This window comes from Dromiciops gliroides, chromosome 6 (genome assembly GCF_019393635.1).
Source record: "Dromiciops gliroides isolate mDroGli1 chromosome 6, mDroGli1.pri, whole genome shotgun sequence".
Lineage (NCBI taxonomy): Eukaryota > Metazoa > Chordata > Mammalia > Microbiotheria > Microbiotheriidae > Dromiciops > Dromiciops gliroides.
Window position 1 is genome coordinate 216540321 of NC_057866.1, and position 14017 is coordinate 216554337.

General features: G+C 36.5%; 1 protein-coding gene and 1 pseudogene across 1 annotated transcript; one reads left to right on the forward strand and one right to left on the reverse strand.

Annotated features, from left to right (window-relative positions):
- Positions 1–3779: 3779 nt before the first annotated feature.
- LOC122730422 (jupiter microtubule associated homolog 1-like) lies at positions 3780–4423 on the reverse strand. The gene has a single exon (XM_043969547.1). It carries the CDS (start codon positions 4336–4338, stop codon positions 3880–3882), a length of 459 nt encoding a protein of 152 aa, XP_043825482.1. The 5' UTR covers positions 4339–4423; the 3' UTR covers positions 3780–3879.
- A 7663-nt stretch (positions 4424–12086) lies between these two features.
- On the forward strand, positions 12087–12630 carry LOC122732219 (annotated as a pseudogene).
- The last annotated feature ends 1387 nt before the right edge of the window (positions 12631–14017 follow it).

A 14017-nucleotide genomic window follows, 5' to 3' on the forward strand; every position in this document is an offset into this window, starting at 1 on the left:
CTTTCACTTCTCTCCCCATTTTTTCTTCTACCTCTCTCAATTGATTTTTGAAATCCTTTTTGAGCTCTTCCAGGAAGGGTTTTTGTTCTTGAGACCAATTCACCTTCCCTCTTGAGGCTTCCCATGTAGGCAATTTGAGGGTATTGTCCTCATCTGAGTTTGTGTTTGCCTCTTCCCTGTTTATACAGAAGCTCTCAATGGAGAGGGCTCTTTTTTGCTTCTTACTCATTATTGCAGCTTATTTATTTATTTTTTAAGTTGAGTTCTGCTCTGGGGGCACCAGGGTCCCTGTTTTGGGCTTCTTGTGCAGGGGTATAGGTGCTGTGTGACTGGCTTTTTATACTGAGGCCTTTATAGTGTGTGCAGTTCGCCCTCCTGCATTTCCCATCTGAGCGTGTTAGATCAGTGGGCCTAGTCACGCCTATCTTGTTCGTGGCCCTCTAGCTGGCAACTTGCCCTCTCGGCTGGTGCATGTAGGTTTTTCCACTGTCCTGCTGGGCCACCAGATTTTTGAGCCAGGTTCCAGGGGCATCAGTTGTTCAGCTGTGGCCCGCAGCTTCCTGCTGACTTTCCCCAACCCCCTCGGGGCTGGGCTGCTGCACTGCACTGCACCTCCCTTTTTCCTGAGTCAGACCAACCTTTCCTGAAGTCTTCTAAATTATCTCTGTTTGGAAGACTGTGTCTCTCTGTCTCTTTGCAGGTTCTGTAGTTTCAGAATCTGTCCAGAGGCTTGATTTAATGTTATTTTTGAGGGAACAGAAGGAGAGCTTAGGCAGTTTGCCGATTCCTCTCTGCCATCTTGGCTTTGCCCTGAATGCATATATCATTTAAAGATGGAATAAAGTATTATTCTGGATGGTGGTGATGATATTTTAAAAGCCTACACATAGAAGGGAGTCCAATAAGTTAATCTTGTCAAAAAGGTTAAGGGACTTGCTCACACTGGAGTGAGTATTTGAACCCTGCTTGTTTCCAAATCATACATGTAGTACTTTATCCTCTGCAATGCATTGGCCCTTGTGGATTCTGATGATATTACCAGAGCCTTTTGTTTCTACAGGTAATGGAGTGTAAAACAGGAGAAATTTTTATACTTTAGTTGGGTTTTTTTCAGTGCAATAAAAATTTATTTATTTTTGTTAGTTACTTGTAAGGGTAGTGTTCAACATTCATTTTCATAAGACTTAGAGTTCCAAATTTTTCTCCCTTAATCTCTTTCCTCCCCACTCCACAAGACATCAAGCAATCTGATATAGGTTTTATACATGCAATCCATGAGTGCTCATTTTTTCAGTTCTTTCTATGGGGGTGGATAGTATGCTTCATCATTCGTCCCTTGGGATGGTTTTGGAACATTTTATTGCTGAGAGTAGTTAAGTCATTCACAATTGCTCATGAAAACAATACCGCTGTCACTATGCAAAATGGTATCCCAGTTCTGCTCACTTCACTATACATCAGTTTCTGAGTCTTTCCAGGTTTTTATGGGATCATCCTGTTTGTCATTTCCTATAGCACAATAACATTCCACTACAATCATATAACACAGCTTCTTCAGTCATTCCTCAATTGATGGATATTCCCTTCATTCCCAATGCTTAGCCATCACAAAGAGTTGCTATAAATATTTTTTGTACAATATTTCCCCCTCTTCTCTTTTTCACAATTAATATTGTTAACTGTTTCCCTTTCATCCTATTCCCTTCCCCATGATATTTACTCTATCATCTATTTTCTTTCATCCTATCCCTCTTCAAAAGGGATTTGCTTCTGTCCGTCCCCTCCCCCAATTTGCCCTCCCTTCTTTTGCCCCTCTCTATTTATCCCCTTCCCCTCCTATTCTCCTGCAGTTTAGATAGATTACTCCACCCAATTGTATATGTGTATTATTCCCTCCTTGAGCCCACTCTGAAGAGATTAAGATCTTTGAGCCTATTCTGATGAGTGTAAAATTCATTTTCTGCCCTGCTCCTTCCCCATCTCTTCCCCCACTTGATAAGCCCTTTCCTATTTCTTTCATGTGGGATTTCACCCCATGCTACTTCTGCCCATCTCCTTCCCCCAGTGAATTCCAGTTACCTATCAATTTAACCCTAAATATGTCATCATGGGGCAACTAGGTGACACAGTGGACAAAGAATCCACCCTGGACACAGGGGGATCCCAGCCAAAATTTGGCCTGAGACACAAAAACGTCACCCACTGCATGACTCCAGGTATGTACCTCAAATCTAATTTTTTATGGTTCTCTAGTGTCTTGTATTTGAATGTCAAATTTGCTATTCAGTTCAGGTCTTTTCATTGCAAATGCCTGAAAGATCTCTTTTTCATTGAAGTCCCATTTTTCCTCTGAACGATTATACACAGTTTTGCTGGATACGTGATTATTGGTTGTAATCCCAATTCCTTTGCCCTCTGGTCCTTTAATGTAGAAGCTGCTAGATCTTGTGCTCCTGACTGGGGCTCCAAGGTACTTGAATTCTTACTTTTTGACAGCTTGCAATATTTTCTCCTTGACCTGAGAGCTCTGGAATTTGGTTATAATATTCCTAGGAGTTTTCCTTTTAGGATCTCTTTCAGGAGGTCATCTGTTGATTCTTTCAATTCCTATTTTCCCTTCTGCTTCTAGAATATCACAGCAGTTTTCACTGACAATTTTTTGGAAGATGATGCATAAGTTCTTTCCTTGATCATCGTTTTCAGGTAGACCAATAATTTTCACATTATCTCTCCTGGATCTATTTTCCAGGTCAGTTGTTTTTCTAAGAAGATGTTTCACATTGCCCTCTATTTAAAAAAATTATTTGGATTTGGTTTATTGTGTCTTGTTTTCTCATAAAATCACTAGCTTCCATTTGTTCAATCCTAATTCTTAGGCAATCCTTTTCCATTTGGCTAATTTGACTTATCAAGATGTTGACTTTTTTCTCATGTCTTTCCTGCATCACCCTCATTTCTCTTTCCATTTTGTCCTCTAACTCTCTAACTTTATCTTCAATGTCCTTTTTTTTTTTTCAAAACTTCTCTGTTGTTTACTTTAAACAGCCCAGATTAATGAAATTACAACACATTTTAAAGATGAGACTTTCACTTCATGGTCAAGCACCAGCATGATCATGCACACAGCACTGAGTCATTTTGTAGGAAAAATACCCCTGCAGGATACATTCCTTGATGAATACTCACTTTCAGTATGAGTCACTCCCCTTGCTCTACTGTTTTTGAATCCAGTTAAATTCAAATGGACACTCAACTCCTTCCCCTCTCTTAGGCTCAGCTTGTCAGACATCAATTTTACACGTGGTTTAATTCCTATGTTCAAAATCCAAAGACAGTTTCTCTGCTTTCCAGTCAGCAAGGCATATGAGGCCCAGGGCTTTTTACAAGTTTGTATGGCACAGTAAAGTGTGGATGCTTGTAGCAAAGGATATTTACAGGATAAATTAGGTCGAAACCAAAGAGACAGTCTTGGATAAAGTCAACTTTGTATTTCGGGGGCCTGAGAAGAACTGTACCTTTAGACTGTTTACATGGGTTTATTGAGCCTCAATTGATCAGTAAGCTTGATCAAGAATGGAGTTTAAAAAACCACCTAGTTACAAAAAACCTAACACATTTAGAATTGAGTTTTTAAGTTCTTGAAAACACATCACTAAGTTTCATCAAGTGTTCCCTCAGCAATCTACTATAGAGAACACTCATGCCATAGCCTGCAGACCTGGACAAATGGGGGTTTACTTGTTCTAATAAAAGAAAAAAATTTAAAAAAAAGGCAGTAGTACATAAAGTGCTTTTTTAATGAAAGAAATTTTAGAGATGTACAGTCAGGCTCAAGTTGTGCAGTTCACAAGCATGAAGGGGAGGAAAAAAAAGTCATATTTAACCAAGGACTAAGCTGGACTTGCCACCAGGTGGATTTCTTCTGGATGGTGCTGGTGCTGATGCAACTGGGCTGGGAACAGGTGCAGCAGGCACAGATTTCTCTTCATTCTGTCCCAGGTCAACTTGTAAGTCTGCCTCCACATTTTCATGCACATCGCCTTCTCCCTTTGGACCTAAAAAATCTCCAGAACCTGCTTCAGAAGAGTTTCTTCTTTGGAGTCCAGATGGTTCAGGATCATCCCTACTAGACTGAGCCCCTGCTGACTTGGCCCAAGGAGGTCGATTTTCTTCAGGTGTTCCAAAAATATTAGATGCCATTTTGTTCTTTCTCACTGGTTGTTCTGTAGGCTCATCAAAGCCCAAAGTAAAATTTGACCCACCACCTGGAGGACGTAACACCCGGGAGCTATTCCTGCCATTGGGGTCGACGCCCTTGAAGGTGGTGGTGGTGGTCATGGCAAAGCCGGAGTCAGACTGGGGCTGGGGAGGGCAGACAGGTGAAGACAGAGAGCAGCGCTGCTCTCTGACAAGGTCTGACTGAACCCACTCACAGACACAGACACACACAAAAAAAACCCACCCTCTCAATGTCCTTTTTAAACACCTCTATGACCTGAGACCAATTCATATTTTTCTTGGAAGCTTTAGATATAAGGGCCCTGACATTGACATCTTCCTCTGAGGGTGCACCTCGATCTTCCTTGTCACTAAAGAAGCTTTCTATGGTCCTCACCTTTCTGTGTCTGCTTATCTTGCCTTTCTTTTACTTGCCTTTTAGCTACTTAAAGTGGGGCAGGTGGTATGATTTAAGAAGGATCAGGTTCTTCACTTGCCTCGCCTGTTTACTGGTCCATAGATGACCCCAGACCAACTTTCTAATCAACCAGCTTTGTGTGTTGTGTTTGTCAGTTCTGATGAACCTGTGCCCCTTCCCCACCTTGGCCATTACTACTCAAGCCTACCTTCTGGTTCCTAGCAGAGGTGAAAAACCCTAGTTCTGACTCAGCACCAGCAGAGATCCCTGTAACTTCCCCCTTGCAAAGGGCTCAGCCCTCTCACCAGACTGTGAACTTAGCTCCAGACAACACTGGCACTTAAGCTGATTCAGAGGCTCTGGGGGTCTCTTTCTCTGGCGAAGCCTTCCTGGGACTGGGATACTTTGTTATGTTGTTTTAAGTTTGTTTTAAGGCTATTCCAATTTATCTAAGGTAGAAAATTAACTACAACCTTGGCAGAAGTTATAGAAGAATTCATAATACATATCTTTTGGCCAAAGGGATCGCTTGCTGAGGAAAAAAAAAAAGATTACCAAAGTTATGGCACATTTATTATATATGCATAATGAATAAATATTTTATTGAGGCTATTTGACCCATCTTAACTGCACCCTCTATTACAAATTCTGAAATAAAAAATGATTTAATAGCTGTGTCAGAGGTTGGAAAAGGTTATGGAAACATAATCATGGTTAACATTAAAAAGCAGTACTACAAAATAGGATCATATTTACAGCCAGAGGGAGTGTTAAAGATCATCTGAATTGACGTTTTTTAATTTAAAGACCAGAAATCAGAGTTTAAGTGACCCGACAAAGCCACAGAGGTACCATATAAGAGAGAGGGGATTTGAACCAATATTTTATGGCATAAGTCTCTTGACTAATTTATGTCTCCTACAACATAAAACATAATATGAAATCCACTATTATTGCCATTTTTATTATTTTTGGGTCATTTTTCTGTAATAAACATTTTTATTTATACCTTTGGGTTCCAATTTTTATCCCTCTTTCCTTACTCCTCTGTCCCCTCCCTGAGGTGGCAAACAATCAGATATGGGTTACATATGTATGATTAAGTAAAACATTCTCATACTTGTCATTTTCCACAAGAAAACTTGATTAAAAGAGAAAAATCAAAGTGAACAATAACATGCTTCAGTCTGTTTCATCAATATCAGTGCTTTATTTGGAGGTGGATAGTATGCTCGATCATTAGTCCTTTGGAATTTTCTTGGGTCATTGTATTGAGAATAATTAAGTCATTCACAGTTCTTCATCAAATAATATTGCTTTCTTTGTGCACAATGTTCTCTTGGTTCTGCTCACATCACTATAAAACTATGGTATCATACATGTCTTTTCAGGCCTTTCCGCACTCATCCTGCTTGTCATTTCTTAGAGCACAATAATATTCCATCACCATCATATAGTACAGTTTGTTTAGCCATTCCCCAATTGATGGGCATTCCTTTGATTTTCAATTCTTATCCATCACAAAAAGAACTGCTATAAATATTTTTGTGTAAATAGGTCTTTTTCTCTTTTGGGGGATGTCTTTGGGATATAAACCTAACAGTGTCATTGCTGAATCAAAGGGTATGCACAGTTGTATAGCCCTTTTGGCATAGTTACAAATTGCTCTCCAGAATGGTTGGATCTTTTCACAATACTATCAACAGTGGTAGCATTCCAGCTTTCCCATATCCCCTCCAACATCCAATACTTTCAATTGTTGTTATATGTTCCACTCTGATAGTTGTGAGGTGATACCTCAGGGTTGTTTTAATTTGCATTTCTCTGATCAATTGTGATCTGATTATAGATAGCTTTGATTTATTTATCTGAAAACTGCATGTTTGACCATTTATCATTTGGGGAATGACTTGTATTTTTATAAGTTTAACACAGTTCTCTATTTATTTGAGAAATGAGTCCTTTATCAGATGTAATTGTTTCAAAAGTTCTTTCCCAGTTTTCTACTTCCCTTGTAATCTTGGTTACATTAATTTTGCTTGTGCAAAACCTCTTTAATTGTATATAATCAAAATAATCTTTTTTTACTTTCTGTATCTTCTTTGGTCCTAAATTCTTCCTCTGCCCATAAATCTGACAGATATATGATTCCATATTCCCTTAATCTGCTATGGTATCATACTTTATGTGCAAATCATGTACATGTGCCATACTGTTTTCCCAGCAGTTTTTTCCCCCCAGATAATAAGGTTTTGTTCCAAAAGCTTGGATTTTTATGTCCAATCACAGAATAAATCTTATGATACCTATTCTCAGCCAAGATTTCATATTTTGGTAGTCACCAAAGCAGGTTAGAAACAAAGAATGGGTCTTCTACACACATTTACAGGTGCCTTTTTACAACTGAATATTTCCTATTAACATTTTAAAATGTAAGGAAGTATGAGAAGTGAGCAATAGTCTTTGGGGTTAATAATATCTGCTTCTTCTCAGGTATTCCCAGAGCTCTAGTACATGCTTTACACATTTAGATTGCCTCTCCGGACCTGCCTCTCGATTTAAATAAGAAATGAGAAGAGAGAAGTAAAACACTCTACTAATGACCCCTGTGTGTGTATGTGTGTGTGTGTGTGCGTGTGTGTGTGTGTATGTATGCCAGGTACATAGTAAATGTATTATGACCAACTGACTCTATCTCAGTATAGTAGAGTTAGCAATTTTTTTTAAAGTTATGGTCTTTTTTTCACGATACCTTATATGCCCCAAAGCTATATCTTCAACAAAATTTGTATGAAATTCTTGAGTACAGCCCTAGACCTTAAACATGTTATTATTATTTAATTAATTTTTTTTTTACCTAGGAAATGGCAGTAATTTTCTGAATAACATACTCCATTATTCATAATGCAAAATTGTGAAATATTTTCAAATAGGAATCTATCCACTGCTTTCTTCTTTGTACAAAACAAAAATAATGACAAAATTTTGTTAAATCAACCATGTTAAAAATAGATGGTTTATAGCTTAATTTCTTAACTGATAAGCTAAAATTAAAAAAAAATACTTTCAAGCTTTATTTGTGAAATGTTAAATTATAAAGTATGGGATAAATACAAGCATAAGTGGCTTCTATCATTCATAATTTAATGGATTGCCCCTTGAGCAGCAATTTATAGTAGAGTCCAGTTCTCTCATCATATAAAAATGACCTTTTAATTTCTCTGCAGTATGAGCATCTGTAAAATATTGCTTCCCTTGTGCTTTTACTAACTCTTCCTTTGTTTCAGTATCTCTTACTTGTTTCTAAAACCTTTTAAAGCCCCTTAAGCTGTCAATGCTATTAAACGTTTAATTAAAGTTACTTTCTCTTCCTTTAAAAATGGCATTTTTGGATTAATAATATTCTCACTTTGAGACCTCTGAAAATAGTAATTGAGAAGTCAATGGAATAAAATGAAAAGGGGTGGGGCAATGGAGGAGAATCATAGGAATGTCTAACAACAACAAGAAAAATTGTCCTTTTTATTCTATCTCTTAAAACTTTGCTTCTCCAAATGCATGGGCATTTAAAAAATTGTAGTAGAAAAAGTTGAGGCAGCAGAATTGCTGAAATGACTCAGGATTTGATTTTGTTAATGAGTTATATTAAAAACCTTGGGAAATGTGTGCCTGAGCTTATTTGCTTATTTCAAACAAAGTATTTGAATCCAGTAGAATGATTTGTTGAAAATTTCAACCTTCCAGTATTTTTTTTATAGAAGTGAATTTTATTTGAATTTTCTCATCGACTCTCTTCTATACACTCGAGAAGTGGATGACTGTGATTTTCCACCTTAAGAACAGTCCCATAAATAGAGCCTAGAGAGGTTTGCTTTTGTGTTACTTTTTGAAGGGTTGAAGGCATTTTCTTTCCTCTTTCTTTGAAAATACGTTTTGCCAAGAAAATGTATATTTTTCAACTACTTGTATGTACTGCAGTGTATCATTATATAATGTTTTTGGACAGACCTCTCTTATTGAAAAATAAGTCTGAGCCTGTATGCTATATGGATAGGGTTCCATGAACAAATCATACCCTCAAATATGCACTGTACCCTTTTCACATTCTGTTTCAGATGAAGGAATGATGTTTAGTTTGGGGAGCTTTCGTTTTATGTCTGTTCCAAGTACAATAATGAATCAATAAATCATCTAAATTTTTTTGGCTAATTTTTATCTGGATAGTGAATAATACTTTCTCCAGGAATACTGTGTTTTCTCATTAGTACTCTCTCTTTACCATGGCAAAATGTTTTCTCAACATTGACTTTAGAGTCAACATATTAAAGTAATACAATCCATAATGAGAATTAAGAAATTTCTTTTAGCATCTATATAATTCATATACCTAGTAATTAAAGTTATTTTAAGTGGGATTAATATGTTACATCCTGCAGTGTTGATTGAGTCATTTGCATTGCTTCTTCTAAAAATGTTTCTATTATATGAAAAAAAATTTAAAAAGAAATTTTAGAAACCAGTTCATATTCAACTCAATCTAATTCAGTAATATAATATTTATTGAATGTCTATGAGGCAAGTAAATGTGCATTGGTTAATTTCAAGTATCATTCATAATTTTAAGTTTGTCAGAAAGCTCCTACCTAAACAACCATTTAGGCTCATTTGTTGAGAAATAGGTCATGCTTTGATAAGCATACATGAATTTCAATTGTAAAACTTCATGTGGAACTTGAAATTCAGAAGCTGTAAGGCTTATATGAATCTTAAAGAGTGACATATCAGTAAACTAGATTATGTCAATTCCATAAATATGATAATTTTGTTAATAAATAATACTAGTTATTTTCATTTCACAGGAAATGAAAGTCAGTATAGTTGAAACAAGGAAAGCAACAAGAAGCTGGAAGAAATTTAAGTAAGAGTTAAGAAATATGGTAAAAGTCCAGAATAGATTGATCTTATTCAGCAGGATCATAGATTTAGAGCTAGAAATAACTTTAGTGTAAGTTTCATTTAATAGTCTCATTTTACATGTAGGGAAACTGAGGTTCAGGGAAGTTATATAATTTTCATTGTCTTCCAGAAAGTAAATAGCAGAATTAGGATTAGAAATAAATTATCAGAAAGGGAGGTGGAGTGATAAAATAGAGAAATGAAAGAAAAATGAATGAATGCCTAAAATGAAGGATTTATGATCGACAAAACATTGTGCTAAGATATTAGAACATTTATTGAAAAGTAAGACTGTACCTGGTCTCAAAAAGCTCCCATTCTAATGTAAGATAACACATAAGGGAATTTTCAATGGACTTTAGGTTGTACTGGCAGAGCAGATGGATGATTTCTATCATTGAACCCATTTGACTGTTTTAGAATGACTTTGTGGGAACTTTTGTTTCCAGATTTTCAGGAGGCAATTATGACTGATGAAATGGTAGATGTGTAAGCAACTGCAGATGCAGTTATCATGTTCATTTTTACAAGGGTAGGTTGCTTCCCTGAACTATATATACCTCTAGAGGGCCACTTGCCTTGCATGGTGGTCTGGGGAATTTTTCTCTTCACAGGGGCTATTAAAATCAACATTCTGGGCTATGTCCACAGGTGGTCTAAGAGGCTTGACCTGCCTGGCACATGTCATTACCTATGTTTCCCTTAGCCCAAGTTCTGTACAAGTATTATTCATGCTATATCTGAGGCCTCCAATATAATAGTAGAAGATTTATGCAGGATTTATGCAAGAATAAAAAATAAATTAATGGAGTTATCTGGTATGGATGGGTTTGTTCTGCACTGAAATAAAGCATAGCCCTCTCCACACCCACTTCTTTGAACAATCTAAGTAACTATCAGTTTAGAGCATGGATAAGACACTATATTGTATGCCATTTTTGTATTGTCATCCATGAATTGTACTATGCTTTTAATTGGCTAAAACTTTTCATATATTTCCTTGTTCATTAATTTATTTTGATATACTTATTTAGTACAGCTAGGTGGCATAGTAGATAAAATGCTGGTCCTGAAGGAAGGGAGATTTCTCTTAATGAGTTCAAATCTTTCCTCAGACACTACCTGTTTGGCCCTGGGAAAGGTACTTAATATGGTTTGCCTCAGTTTCCTCATTTGTAAAATGAGATGGAGAAGGAAATGGCAAACTATTCCAGTATCTTTCCCAAAACAAAACACAACACAAAAGAGGTCAGAAAGAGTAAGACACACTGGGGCAGCTAGGTGGCACAGTGGATAGAGCACCGGCCCTGGATTCAGTGGGACCTGAGTTCAAATCTGGCCTCAGACACTTAACACTTACTAGCTCTGTGACCCTGAGCAAGTCACTTAACCCCAATTGCCTCACCCAAAAAAAAAAAAAAAGAGTAGACAACTGAAAAAAAAACTGAACAACAAATTTATCTATTTATTTGCTAATTTATCTCTGTATTTATTTCTTCAATGATGCAATATTTTATATTTAGATTGTATATACATTTGGAATTTGCTTAATACAATATAACGTACTGGGCTAAGTTACTTTTCTGACAAACCTATTTTCAGGTTGTTTTTTTTTTCCTGTTCTTTGTTGAATATGGACCACTTCCTCCAGTAGTTTTCATGATTTGGTTTCTCAAACATGAATCTACACAATATTGCTTATTGAATTACTTAAATACTCTGTTCCAAAATGGTAGAGGAAAGGCAGTGACTTTCCTGAGTTCTCCTCAAGACCCCTCCAAATACCTTCAAATAATGTCATAAGAAAATTCTGGGAGCAGCAGAACCCACAAAAGGACAGGGTGAAATAATTTTCCAGCCAAAGACAATTGAGGTCATTGGAGTGCAGCCCAGTGCAGTTCAGTGCAGGCCACACCAGTGCAGACCCAACCCCAGAAAGCCAGGAGCAGGACTCCAGAGCTTCTGAATCAGGTGCATGAACAACTGCTCACAGACAGTAAGGGCATCAACCAATTGGCGAGAGGGAGATTACATGGGTCTTTTTGTTAGCACTGAGGCAAGATCCTGTTTTTTTTGCCCATACTCAGATCCAGGTCACAGTCTTGGGTAGTGGTCCTGGATTGGGAAGGAGCACAATCACACAAGAGCTTGCAGCCATAGTGATGCAGGATTCTTTTCATAGTTCCGGGGCAGAAAAGCAGACCTGTCATTGCTTGTAGACCAGAGCACAGGCCAGAAGAGTGGTGAACATCTCTCCTTAAATCTTATCACCTTGGGGGGAGTTGTTTTGTTGCAGGATCAACAATGCATCCTAAATTGAGCAGATTAATCTCTTTGGCGTCCTTGGTGACTCTTTGGAATTGTGTTGGTAATTCTCCTGGATGTCTATCAGTGGTTTCCCTGGCTTCCCTCCCAGGCAGCCACCTCCACTCCCTGGTCATCAGCAGCAGCATTGCAACTGGTTTTTGTGTCACTAGCATGCTCTCTTTCTACAATGGAATTTCTAGATTTGGGAAAGAATTGTTCTGAAAACACTTGCAAGTAGCTGGATTTTCTTCCTTTAAACTGTGATGCATGTGACAAAGTCTTTTGTAAAGATCATTTTTCATTGGAGCAGCATAAATGCAGTGCTGCATATAAAAAGCTGTTTTTAGGATGTGCAGGTTCCAGTGTGTCCACTTTGTCATGTCCCGGTTCCAGTAGGAAGGGGAGAAATTACAGATGTTGTGGTTGGACAACATATGTATAAAGACTATAAATATAATCCAATTTAGGAGAAAAAGATTTTTGTACACCAGTGCTCAAAGGAGGGATGCAAGAAGAAAGAAAAGTTCAAGCTACTTTGTGACCAGTGTAATGACAAGTTCTGTATTATTCACAGACATCCTTTGGATCACAATTGCAAGTATAGTGGCCATTCTATCTCCAAAGCAGAGTGTGCAGCTATAATGAGAGCTCCTAAATAATGTGGAGCATCAAACGAATTATCTTCCAGTTGGCTAGCTCAGTGATTAAGAGAGAAGCAAAAGAGTTGGTGATCATTCAACATTCCTGGTCTCTAACTTGGCAATGAATGATTCTGTGCATTTTTATGTAATTTAAAATACTGTGGTCCTTTTCACAAAACCTAAATTATTTATTACTTTTTGATACCTTTTATCTGAAAACATTTCCTTACATTTCTCAGGGATAACTAAAACTTTTCATTAAAATTGTTTTAAATAAGTCTTATCTTGGACATATGATAAGCTTCATCAATTCCATTTAGTTAGAAACAAAAGTGGTGCCTTTAAATTATAACTTTGTACATTTATACATTATTTATACATTTTAATTGCAACTTTAATATATAACTCAAATTATAACTTGTTCTCAGAGTACAGTTTGATTATAACTTAAATTTAAAGTTGCATTAGGATGCCATAAATAGCTAATTGTTTCTGGTGCCTTTGTATCTTAAAGTCTGTTCTTGAGCCAAGGTATTAAGAAATCTTTGTACACTTAGGTGTTTTTTAATAAAGTGGCCAAATTTTGCTTCTTTATTCTTCCTAGTTAAAAATATCATATCACCTTGGAAAAATTAAGGACTTACAAATTCCTAGAAGTATTTCTGAAAACAGCTGCTCAAAACCCTTGAAGCTTGGGACAGTGTGCCTTCCATCTTAGAAACAGTGCTCCACTTTAACAGAGAGTTAAAAGTCAAGAATAAATAAAAATAAATTTTAAAAAATTAAATAATCTGTTCCATTGTTGGATTTTCTGTTTTTAAATTTGTACCAAATAATTTTTTTTTTTAGTGAGGCAATTGGGGTTAAGTGACTTGCCCAGGGTCACACAGCTAGTAAGTATTAAGTGTCTGAGGCTGGATTTGAACTCAGGTACTCCTGACTACAGGGCCGGTGCTCTATCCACTGCACCACCTAGCCACCCCTGTACCAAATAATTTTGATGTGATAGTTTCTTAATATATTTTGAGATCTAGTAATATGAGACCTCATTTTGTTCTTCATTATTTATTTTTTTTAATTTTACAATATATTTATTAAAAGCAATAAATCTGTACATTAAGTACAATCATTTTATTCATCTTAACCATAAAATAAATATCTTTAATTATTCACAGTCCTTTATTTCTCTTGAAATTTTTTCTTTACATAATGTGTTAATTTTATTTATTCAGTAACAAATATTTTATTCATTTTGTAGTTATCTTATTTTTTAAAATTATATTTATATTTATAACATAATATACCCAGTCACATATAAAACAAAAATTAATATTAATTTTTAAAAAATTGTGTTCCAAATTCTTTCCCTTCCTTCCACATCCCCCACCTTAATAAGGCAAACAATTTGATATAAATTAAATATGAAATCATGCAAAAGACATTTCCATATTAGTCAAGTTGGAAAAGAAAACATTGA